Source organism: Vicia villosa, linkage group LG1 (assembly GCF_029867415.1).
Source record: "Vicia villosa cultivar HV-30 ecotype Madison, WI linkage group LG1, Vvil1.0, whole genome shotgun sequence".
NCBI classification, from domain to species: Eukaryota; Viridiplantae; Streptophyta; class Magnoliopsida; order Fabales; family Fabaceae; genus Vicia; species Vicia villosa.
Window position 1 is genome coordinate 3193372 of NC_081180.1, and position 12169 is coordinate 3205540.

The 12169-nt window shown below is 33.1% G+C and overlaps 2 protein-coding genes across 2 annotated transcripts; both read right to left on the reverse strand.

The window, feature by feature from the left end:
- Window positions 1–1551: 1551 nt before the first annotated feature.
- On the reverse strand, window positions 1552–1860 carry LOC131645262 (cysteine proteinase inhibitor 5-like). Its single transcript, XM_058915935.1, has one exon. It carries the CDS (start codon window positions 1858–1860, stop codon window positions 1552–1554), a length of 309 nt encoding a protein of 102 aa, XP_058771918.1.
- A 7828-nt stretch (window positions 1861–9688) lies between these two features.
- LOC131599647 (cysteine proteinase inhibitor 5-like) lies at window positions 9689–10324 on the reverse strand. The gene has a single exon (XM_058871938.1). The coding sequence runs from the start codon at window positions 10279–10281 to the stop codon at window positions 9940–9942; it is 342 nt and encodes a 113-aa protein (XP_058727921.1). The 5' UTR covers window positions 10282–10324; the 3' UTR covers window positions 9689–9939.
- Window positions 10325–12169: the final 1845 nt, after the last annotated feature.

Below are 12169 nucleotides of genomic sequence, written 5' to 3' on the forward strand. Positions count from 1 at the left end.
CTATAAAGTCCTTCTATGACGGTGTTAGAGAAAAGTTGCAAGGTCTAATATTTTGCAGGAGGATCAATCGCAAACCTTGAAACACATATGGAAAGTTGGAGTACCTTCAAAGATTCGAGTGTTCGGTTGGAGAGTTGTAATCAATAAGCTGCCATCGAGAGATCAGTTGGTCAAGAGAGGAGTTATACAAGACAATAATAGTAGGTGTTGTGTTTTATGCTTTAGGGAGAATAAAAATCTTTTGCATTTGTTTTTCAATTGCAGTTTTAGCAAAATGTTTGGAATAGAATTGAAAGTTGGCTAGGGATACAAGGAGGCAAAACTGAATCGATATTGCTACATTTCTTTTGGTTTGATATGCAATTAAAAGGGCGATGATGTTAAGAAATGTGGTTGGGTCTAACTCATCCCTACAAAACCGGCTTGTAGGGTGAGGATTGCCCCCACTTATAAGAACATGTTCCCATATACTGTCCGATGTGAGTCTCTTAACACACCCCCTAACACCCAGAACTAGACAACTGGAGCGTGGAAATAAACGGTAGGTGGCCGGCCCGATAGCGGAAACCATAGAAGATGGTCCATCGGATCTTAAACGAGACTCTTGATACCATGTTAAGAAATGTGGTTGGGCCTAACTCATCCCTACAAAACCGACTTGTAGGGTGAGAATTACCCCCACTTATAAGGACATGTTCAGGCCATATATTGTCCAATGTGGGACTCTTAACACACCCCACGCCCAGGACTAGACAACTGGAGCGTGGAAATAAATGGTGGGGCTCTTGATACCATATTAAGAAATGTGGGTTTGACCTAACTCATCCCTACAAAACCGGCTTGTATGGGGAGGATTGTCCCCACTTATAAAGACATGTTCAGGTCATATATTGTCCAATGTGAAACTCTTAACAGATGAAGAAAGAGATTAGAAGTTCTATTTTGTTGGTTGTGTTGTGGTGTATATATGGAAGATACAGAACAACATTCTTTTTAATTTTGATTCATAACGTAGAAGACTTAATCAACAAGTGCAAATTATTATCTTAGCTTTCGCATAATTTGAACACAAACCATTCATCTTTTGTTTTTTACTATGAATATTGGTTTTGGTATCCTATTTGAAGGATGTTAGTGTATTTAGTTAGACTTGTTGATTATTTTTTGGAAGGATTGAGTACCCCTAATACTCTATCATAATAATATATTTTGCTTATAAAAAAAACATATACATACATAAATGCAACAGAAAAATATTACGGGCAAACAAATTAATGCAGTTGAACAAGTCAAACTAAGTATTATAAACCTTTGATTACGAAATCAAAAGTATATATTGCAACTTACAAGTATATATATATCATATAAAACCAATATTTTATTGAAATAACAATAATTGATTTCCCCATATATCCCTCATTTAATAATCTAATTTACAGAATAACAACAATAATAATAACCATTCAATGTACTCCATTACATTAATATGTGATGATGCAATAAGATGACCACAACGTTTAATATTTAGAATTTAAATATACCGTCAACTAATCACAACCGTATAAAAGAAACGAGAATTCTAAGAGGAAGCAACAGACTCTCCCACACAACAGCTTCATAGATGTTAGAAACATAATCCTCACCAACGACAGAGAGGGTGAGGCGGTAGTTAATCCCTTCATTAACCTGTGATGATTCCCCCTTGATGACTTCACTTAATCTCACCTTCGTACCACTTTCTTTGCCGTACTCGACTACGGCGAAATTGGCGATTTTCATGACGTATTCGTTGATCTCTGTAAGGGGGCTATAAGAATAACCACCTGGTGCAGATTGTTCCCATGCAGTGGCAGAAGCCATTAGAAGAACTATTAGAAGAGTTAGGGTTTGGAGTTTCATGAATGTTTTCATTTTAAGCTTCGAAAAGGGTTAAGCCTTAGCAAGTTTTTCTTATTATTTATACATCGATTGATTAATAAATTAATGAATAGATTGATTGTTATTATTATTATTTAAATATGACATTAAATTTTCACGTTATCTTTTCAAGCTTTGGAAGTGGTTGTTAGCTTTAGCCAGGTTTGTTATTATTTTTGTTTTTTTAAAGTTAGCTATATGCAAAATGGTGGATAAATGTACACCAATTAAATAATTATTTTATATGTTTATATTCCTTAGAACTTAGAAGAATCATTAACACATTTATTCCCCTTTTCCAATTATATACTCCACAACTACCTTTTTTTAATACTTTATCATTATTTTTACAAAATGTTATTATTTTTTATTTTAAATATTTACTTTAAAAATTAAAATATTTATTTTAATTATTTTGGTATCAATTAAGCTAATAACAATATTAATCAAGTGAACAAACTAATTGTCTAGGTGAGTAGTACTTCAGGCCACATATAGACAATTTATTTTGTTTTGTCCCACGGTTTCGACACAACAGACATCTTTTTGATTGACTCTTCTCTCTTAAATTCATTTCAATATGAATATACGATTAGATTTTGGATTACTATTAAGAGTTCTATTCATTTGCTTATTGTGACATAGTGTATTTCCAGTATATATGAAGGCTAATATCATTCATCTTACACAATCGTGAATTGATCCTTGTATACATTGAATAGTTTTTTGTTTTTACACATTGAATAGTTTTTTGATTTTACACATCTCACACAAGTGTAGTAACTATAATTACAATGTGAGCACGTTGCCAAGACATGTGATCATGGAACATGGAACAACATGGAACATGTAGTGCTTGATATTTTCCATAATCAAACCAATTTGTGAATTTTATGAGTGTTGGCCTTTTTAAAGTTGTTTTTCAATGTGTTCTGAACCGGTTAAATACTCAATTGACTAAGATTCAACCCATCTCAAATTCACATCACTTGATCAAAAGTATAAAATTAACTCATATAAAATCACAAGATATAATCTTTATATCTTCATTTTCACTATACTTATCTTGATCTGACTTAGGTGTTGGAGTTCTAACCATGCAGGTCCACTCCGCTTCGTCATAAAGGAGGCCGAATCCACTGTTAGTGGCGGAGCCAAATAAAATTTTTTTTGGAATGGCCGCTAATGTAAAATAAAAATTATAAATAAAATGTAAATATAATTTTAAATAAAATATATTTAAAGTTAATAATTAAAAAAATAAATTACATGACTTAAAAGTACCTTAAAGTAATGCTCTACGCGTTCCGAGTGACTTGAAATCATCAATAATAGACTCAGAACTAATGCTTGCACTAATCTCCCTTTCAATATATATTGTCATGCTATCTCCTAGAAATCCATCATCCATCTTGTTTCTCAACTTGGTCTTGATAATTTTCATTGCTGAAAAAAGACCTCTTAGTTGTGGTCGTATAAATGGGAAGAGTCATGATAAGACGAAGTAGTCTATCAATCAAGAAGTAAGTTTCAGCATGTCCAGATGAAACCAAACATGAACATAGTTCTTGAATAGTTGAACAATTTTTTCCATTCCTAACTTTCTTCCAAGTTCTAAAACCCGTAGAAATGAAGACATGTGATCCAAGACGCACACTTGGTTTTTTGCTAAATAGGTAACATGGTAAGGAATATGCAGCATCTTCGGATGGGGAATATTCTAACCATGAGGGAAATATGCTAAACCAAGTGTGTTGAAACCTTCTTGGATGATCTTCGCTACCGGACAAAGGATAACTTTCTAAATGAATTTGATATGAACCCCATTTTAGATAAGCTCTTTGTATTGCATCCACTTGATTTGGTGGATATTGCCAAATCGGAGGACGCTTTCCAGGATCACGTTCCAAAGAATTTTCAAAACCATGATACTCTTTAATTGTTGGATTCTCAAAACCGTGATTCTCTTCAATTGTCGGGATTATAATTTCTTCATCTCTCTCTTCTCTTTCAATTTCACATGCTTTCCTCTTGAAAAAGGAATCAATTTTTCTATTATTCATCTTTAGTTATCCTATAATATCAATTCAAAAATCAATTTAGAGAATATAGAAATTAAAAGAAAAAAATTATAAAATAAATGAGACCAATTGTAGTTTACTTGAGAAAAAAATTGTAAACTAATTCTATACGAGACCAATTGTAATCATTTATAAAGTAAGGTCCAAAACTTCAAATTTCAACATAGAGATTATTGTTAATACACAAAGGAGATTATAACACAGATTATTTTTATTCACTAATACAAACAAAAGAGTATATACCACTAATGGTTGTATACTTACAAATTATTTGCATTGTTACAAAATAATTCATGACAAGAATACTAAAAAAACTAAAACCAAATAGAAACTATTCATTAAAAAAAGGGCAATATCTATAATCCATATAAAAAATTGTTAACTTAATTGATTAAAAAAGAAGAAATAATACATCAGTACTCAAATTTCTAATGCTTTAGCAAAGTAATAACTTAAAAAATCCAAAAAGAAGAACCCCTAAGCCTTATGGCCACAACTATAAGCTTTTGGAAGAAGAATCCCAAAAAAATCCCAAAAAATCAAGCAAGCAATCATTCTGAGAAGAAAAGAAAAACCTATCATGATTTATGAATGGAGTTTTTTACCTAATACCTGATAGATGAATCAAAGATGCAACCAAACTTTTTTAGCTGTTTTGATTCCGATAGTGACACTGTTTCGGTTCGACGGTGGCACACACAGACACAGTGGATGAGAAAGGAAAGGTGGAAATAGAACCGTGAAAAGGTGAAGGCTTTTTTTATATTTTGTATTTTCTAACCTAACACCTCAAAGGGTAGAAAATAAATTTAGATTTCACATAAGGGTAATTTCGTATTTTCCAGTATATAATATTTTTTTTAATCGAAATCGTTATCAGTAGATTAACCGTTGAAAAATTAGCTCTCTTTAGGAATTGTAGCCGTCTAATCTTATTTCGTGTAAGCTCTGAATGAATAAAATAAACTACAATTTTAGTTTAAGTATTACAAGGGAATTTGGGCCCTAATGGAAACCGACCCGAAAAACATAAAATCGGCCCAAAACGATTTTTTAAGTCTGGAACTAAAACGAATTATTTGACCCTTATGCACTCCGAATTTTCTTTTTTACTTCAACACAAAACTTGTAGCTTATCCTTTCAGCTTTCCAACGCATATCAGAACGCGTCAAACGCTACTCTGTAGCTCAAATTATGACATACACATCAAGAAAGTGTCAGATTACTATTTATTTAGAAAACAACTAACGAAATTGAAATAAAAGTAGAACTAAACTAAACTTAGGAAACATGTTAAAAGCAATAAAATGAAAGTAACAAGTCAAATAAATTCCTTGGCACAAATTAAAATATGGCATATTAAGATACACTGATCAAATTCTTCAACAATTAAATTTTTGCACTCCGAACAAAATTCAAAATTTAAAACAGAGTAAAAACAAGAACAACGTAGAACATGCAATTTCAAAAACTTCAAAATTACAAAGATTAAGTAAAATCCCAATTCTAAACTTCAAATAATATGGTGTTATTTAGTAACTTATTGTGACAATCAAAACAAGAGGATAATTTACCAAATATTACATCATAAGCAGCAAGTGAGGATTCTCACTGGATAAAATTCTCTCAACTCTCAAATGTTTATGTTAACTATTTACACTCAAAGCACAACATAAAAATTAGCACTATTATAAGCTTGAAAAGACTCTAATATCCACACTTAAATTACATGCACACATAGATAAAAAATGCTTTATTCAAGTTGTAAGATAGCCAAGATAAGGGTAAGATAAATCCTAAAGGATACTACGCTAAAATTTAAAGGAACAAAAGATAATTGAAATGGATTGTGGGAGTTTAACTAAACAATATTTTATTCACTTTCCATCAACATCAACTTCTTACCGCCACTTTTTCTTCTCTTTGCTTTTCATTTCTTTTTGTTTTCTTCTTATTCTTATTTTTTTCAGTCATTTTTTCCGCAAGGAATATGATAAGAACATTGATATTCTTCCTTCTTTTCTTTTCTTTCTATTTGTTTATTTTTCTTTTTTTCTGCCAACTATAAAACATCAAACCTATGTTAATTCAATCCCACACAAGTCCAAAGAGGACTCCTTCATCCCCTTATATAGAATGATATAATTGTTTTTCACTTTTAGGTTTGTAATGAGTTTCAACCAAAAAATGGGATAAATAGGCTCAAAGGATTTTCAACAAGGGATAATATTTTTAAGGTTGGCTTTTTGTCTAACTGACTAAAAATAAAATAGAAACAACTTGCCTTTATCATATCGGTGTGCACAAGTAATCAAATAGTTTCAAAATGAGTCAGATTAAGTTTTAGAGACTAACATACATGAGTATATTACACAAGAAAGAAAGAGATGTTTTTTTTAATGTTATCCATTAAATGACCCAAAATATTACAAAGGTTAATGATCTACCACAAATGATGTACAATTCAGAATTTAGTCATACTTAACATACTAAGAATGCATAGCAAATCACTCACATCGTACCACGAGTCTTTAGTCAAGAGAACTTAGAAGATATTCACAATTGTAACCCAAAAAAGCATGCATTTTAAATAAAATAAGTATAAAACACACAAGTAAATGATTTCTTCCCCCACACTTAAGACACACATTATCCTCAATGAAAGAACATAAGTATAAAATAAGAACGAGAGAACGAAAGAAGGACTCCCTGATCAAACTATAGAGTAGGCCGGCTTTTTCAAAGAAAGTTCTTCTATGGTTTCATCTTCAAGTACAAAGCTTTCATGGAATAGCTTCAAGTGCTGCCCATTGACTTTGAAAACTTTGTCAGTACCTCCACTTTTTATTTATACTGCACCATGAGGGAAAACATTAGCAACAACAAAAGGGCCAATACATTTGGATCGAAGTTTCCCATCCATAACTTTTAGGCGAATGTTAAACAATAAAACTTTCTGGCCAACAGAGAATTTCTTCCTATAAATCATCTTATCAAGCAAGTGCTTAGTTTTCTCTTTATCAATTCTAGAATGTTCATAGGCTTCTAGCCTAAGCTCTTCAAGCTGCTGTAATCAGAGTTTTCTTTCCATACCTTCTTTCTGCATTTTTAAATTACAACTTTTGACCGCACAATAAGCACGGTGCACAATTTTTAAAGGGAGGTGACATCCAAACACAAGTCAATTGGGAGACATCCATATTGGAGTTTTGAAATATGTTCTTTGAGCCCAAAGTGCCTCTTCTAGGCGGCGGCTCTAGTCTTTCCTATTTGGCTCCACCGTTTTTTTAAGAATATTTTTAATTTCCATGTTTGAGATATCAGCTTGCCCATTAGTTTGGGGTGATATGCAGTAGAGACCATATTCACAACAATGTACTTTCGTAGCAAAGCCTCCATGGTGCGATTAAAGAAATGAGTGTGTTGGTCACTAATGATAGCTCGGGGTATTCCAAACCTACAAAATATATTTGACCTAAAAAAATTTGTAACAACTCTAGAATCATTAGTCCTAGTGGAGATAGCTTCCACCCAATTTGAAACATAATCAATAGTAAGTAAAATATAAACAAAACTGAAAGATACAGGGAAATGACCCATAAAGTCAATTCCCCATACACCAAACACCTCACAAAAAAGCATCGGCTTCTGAGCCAATTCACTCTTACGAGTGATGGTTGTACCTGTTATTTGACATTGTTTACAAGTGCGATAATTCTCATAAGCATCCTTAAAAATAGTTGCCCAAAAGAAACCCGAGTCTAGGACTTTTTTGTTGTGCTTTGAAGACCGAAATATCCTCCAACTTTAGAAGTATGAGAAAACTTTAAAATAGACGCAACTTCATAGTCGAAGACACATCTCCTAATTACCTGACCACTACCAAATTCCCACATATATGGATCATCCCACACATAATATTTTGCATCACTTTTGAGTTTGTGAATTTGTGTCCTAGATGCAACTGCAAGTAAAACTCCAGCAATAAGATAATTATCTAAATCAACATACCAAGGACTTACCACATTTAGCTGTATGAGATTTTGAACCAAACTCTAGTATCTCGACAGAGATATTTTCTTGGTTCGATAGAGTTTAAGCATGTTGTTTAAGTCTATTTAAATGCCGATGTTGAAGTCATGCATGTTGTAGTCAAAATGTGTTCTAGCACGTAGTAGTCGATAATGCTAGGTTTGTTAGCATGTCAAATTGAGCTTGTTTGTTTATCCCAATTATTTAAGTAAGCTTGTAGCCTAAGTTAGCTTAGTAGTATATAAATAGACTAGTTCTCTCAGGTTGTTGAGAGAGGTTGGTTGCTGTTATTCACTTGAAATATTTGAATCCTTATTAAGTAAGTAAATAGTAAAACAGTTATAACTAATCCTGATTTTCTCCTTCTTCTTCTTCCCTATCCTCTCTCTTTCGTAAAAACTAATAGGCTTCTTGTGTTTGTTAAAGAAACTCAATCATTCTCATAGTTTTTGGTTTGTTCTTGACGGCACTCCATTACAACAAACTAGTGTGGTTCTCTAGAGTGAAAATAAACCAGCGCCTTCCAACCAACCCTGAATTTGTGCTGGGAGATATACTAAAACCCATTCTTTCACCTTACTTCCATGTGCACTCACTTTTAGTTATTTCTTCAGGCCTTATTCCTGAAAACAATTTAAAAGATAAAAAAAATAATTCTTTATAAACAATAATTAAAGTTAAATATTATTTGACAAAAAGTATATTGTTTTACTTACCTCGTTGCACAATAAATGACAAGTAACATGATAGTCGTACCGTATGAGAAGAGACATTTCGTACGGTCCACCTACCTGTTTTTCCAGTACTTCTGGAGCATGTAGAGCTCCCCTCGTCCTACACCTTCACGCAGACGAATTATTCTATTGTCACTTCCTCTGTGATTCATCTAAAATCTAAAAACTTAATTTTTAACCATTAAAAAAATAAATAAAACAGGAAGACTTTCACAAAAGACATATGGTAAGCAAAAATATGAATCAAGACTTCCGGTTATTATCTATGAACCAGAGGTTTTCCGATGTAGAATGTTGTAGACTAGATAGCTTTGAAGCAAGACTTCTAGTTATTATCTATGAATCAGATAACTTTGTAGCAAGATTTCCGATTCTAATTTGTGGACTGGATAACTTTAAAACAAGACTTCCAGCGAACTTTTGTGGTTCGGATTACTTGTATGGAAGACTTCCGGTTCATAATTTTTTCACAAATTCTCTTAAATCCTCTCAATGCACCAAAAAGCTTGGAAATCAAATGAGAAAGAAATAATTTTTTTATAAATATACTATTTATATAAGAATATTTTGGCCAAATTTAATTACTAATTGTCAAGATAGAGGAATAAATATTTCAAACTATAGAATACAGCTGTTTAACGTGCATAGGTTTTTTAACCCGTTGATATTAACATTTATTTTCCTACATGGACCATTATCGTTTAGGCTCTTAACTTGGCAACCAATCGCAACTTGCTAAACTTTTCCACCCTATTTTAACCATTGGCATTATTGATTAGCACAAATACAAACTAACTAAAGAAAGCAATTGCATGTGACTTGTGAGTTGTGAGGGAATGATTTTGGACTAAGAAACAAGTCTTGTATTCTAAATTATTAGAACTTTCTATGTAAGTAGAATAAAAGAATATTTATAGTATTAGTAATTGAAAGTTACATTATGTATTAAAAAAAGGAAGTATGAGTAATCCAATCACAAGTTTTCACAAGTGATTTCAGCTCCCTCTCAATCGCAGTTGTAAAGATGAACTGTAATTCGACCTATTAAGTTCAGTATCAATCACCATTTGATCAACTAAACATTAGTTGAATAACCTAATTTACAAAACATAAAATCAAAAGTTTGTAGCAATAACAATCATTAATTTTCGCTGTTTACCCTTGACTTAATAACCTAATGTAGAGGTTTAAAGTAAGTGAGGCTTCGGAAGTGGAGCCAGTCCCTCTCCCACACAACAGCTTCATACATCTTCAAAACCGAACCTTTGCCGGCGGAGAGTGTGAGGTTGTAGTTAATCCCAGCAACTTCCTGAGATTCACCTTTGATTACCTTCTTAAACTTCAACTTGAAACCACTTTGCTTGTTGTACTCGGTCACGGCGAATTTTGCGGCTTTGATCACATCAGGATCGTCGATGTCTGTGATGGGCCAATAACGACCCATCCTATGCTCCTCCTTTGTAGAAGCAGAAACCATTAGAAGAACTGTGAGAAGACTTAGAGTGTGGAGTTTCATTACTTTTTTCTTCTCAAGATGGACCGGTTAGGCTTATTGTATTTATATATTGATAAGTAAGTTATTTAAAGAGGAGACAAAGTTATTATAACGTTTTTTCGAAAAAAGACAAATAATTTGTGCCTTAGGAATTAAGAAATTAAAATTGAAAATTTTATATTGATTTATTTTTAATTTAAACTTTATTACTTAACATAATTTTTTTTTAAATTTTTGTCCTTAGGACATCCTCAGCGTGATTTTAGTTTTCTTTATATAATTTATTCTAGTATATATCATTTTATTTATTGTTTGGTAAATCAACAAGAATACCAATAACCAATTTTTTACAACAATCCACAAGTGTTTATTCTTGGATTTGGTAAACTTCGTTAGTTTCTTTTTAAAGGTTACTTGCAAGATCGACTAGAGAATCTCAGAACACTACTTTGTGTTCAAGTGTTTTTTGAGAGAAGTCCTTGTTAGACGCTGGCCTAAGGATCTAGAGGGGGGGTGGGTGAATAGATCTCACAGAGTTTTTCGGAGTTAATTGAACTTTAAGCGAAAGCGGTTCTGAATCGACTCGCGTCTATTCCAAACCACTATTGAAACGATTGTATATGTGTTAAAACCACTAAATAGCTTGAGATAAACGATAAGAGAATACCCTATAGAATCAATATGTCGCTCTAATGAAAATCGATTAACTTCTTATATGATGAACGATGTTTGCAATGCAGTAATAGTGAGAGAAGCAAAAACACAAACACTTGGTGATAATGATCAAATTGATAGTAATTCAATGTGTGATGAATTGTGATGTTTATACAAGTTCTTAATTCACAATTTTAACACTTGAATCGTTGATCAATTTGCAATTATAACCAAGTATGAACAGAACGTAAATGAAAAGATAAAAGCGACAAGAACACGATATTTGTTTAGGCAGTTCGTCGATCGTCCTCGCTACGACTACGTCTGCCCCCCAATTCCAAACTGAAATTGGGAAATCTTCCATTAATGTTGAAAGCAGTTTATACAAAGAAGATAACAAAGCGATAAACAATAAACCAAATTTGTCGATCCTTTGAATCTTCTTCCCCCTTAATCTTGAGTCAGATTAAGGTCTTCCAAGAGCTTCACTTTGATCCCTTTCTGCAGTGTCTTGAATTGCTCGAACACTTGTTCTTCAATCTTCACACTCAGCTGGATCCTTGATGAAGCTTCTTGATAAAAACCCCCAAAATTCACCTATCTTGGAGGACAAAACCCTCAGATTTTATTCACCAAAAACCCCACAAATCTTCACCCACTAGGAATCTTCAATTCCGTTCCATGGACGTTATCGAACTCGATCACTAACCCTCAACACAAGAATGATTATGTGTAATTGTGTTGGAGATGATGAAGAACGAAGATGAGAAGCCTTTGTGTATCTTTCAGTTGTTGGTGTTGATCAGCAATAATGAACCTTGGACAATATATATGAGAGCTTATCAGTTGGAGCAGAGAAAACCAGAAATTTTGGCATTTTTGATCAAATAGGTCGACCTCTTGTAGTGCTTAGGTCGACCTAACAGAGCTGCATATCCTTTGGATGTCATTTGTTCCCAGTTAGGTCGACCTGTTAAAGAAGTAGGTCGACCAGAATCCACTTCAGATGCGTTTTGGGGACCTTTCCTCAGATTAGGTCGACCTAGTTGTTTTGTAGGTCGACCTAGCAGAATGATATGTAAATTTCTTCATTTTAGGTCGACCTGGGTTGGGAGTAGGTCGACCTAACTGCTATTTTTCTGAGTTCCTCTTATTTTGCTTGTGTTGAGTCGACCTATATGCATAGTAGGTCGACCTGCTCTGTCATGAGTGACCAATGCTTGCTTTTATTTGAGTTCTTCTGCTTGTGCCTTGT

Coding starts and splice junctions, on each gene's coding strand:
- LOC131645262 (XM_058915935.1), bottom strand. CDS start 1,860: ATGGCTTCTGCCACTGCATGGGAACAATCTGCACCAGGTGGTTATTCT.
- LOC131599647 (XM_058871938.1), bottom strand. CDS start 10,281: ATGAAACTCCACACTCTAAGTCTTCTCACAGTTCTTCTAATGGTTTCT.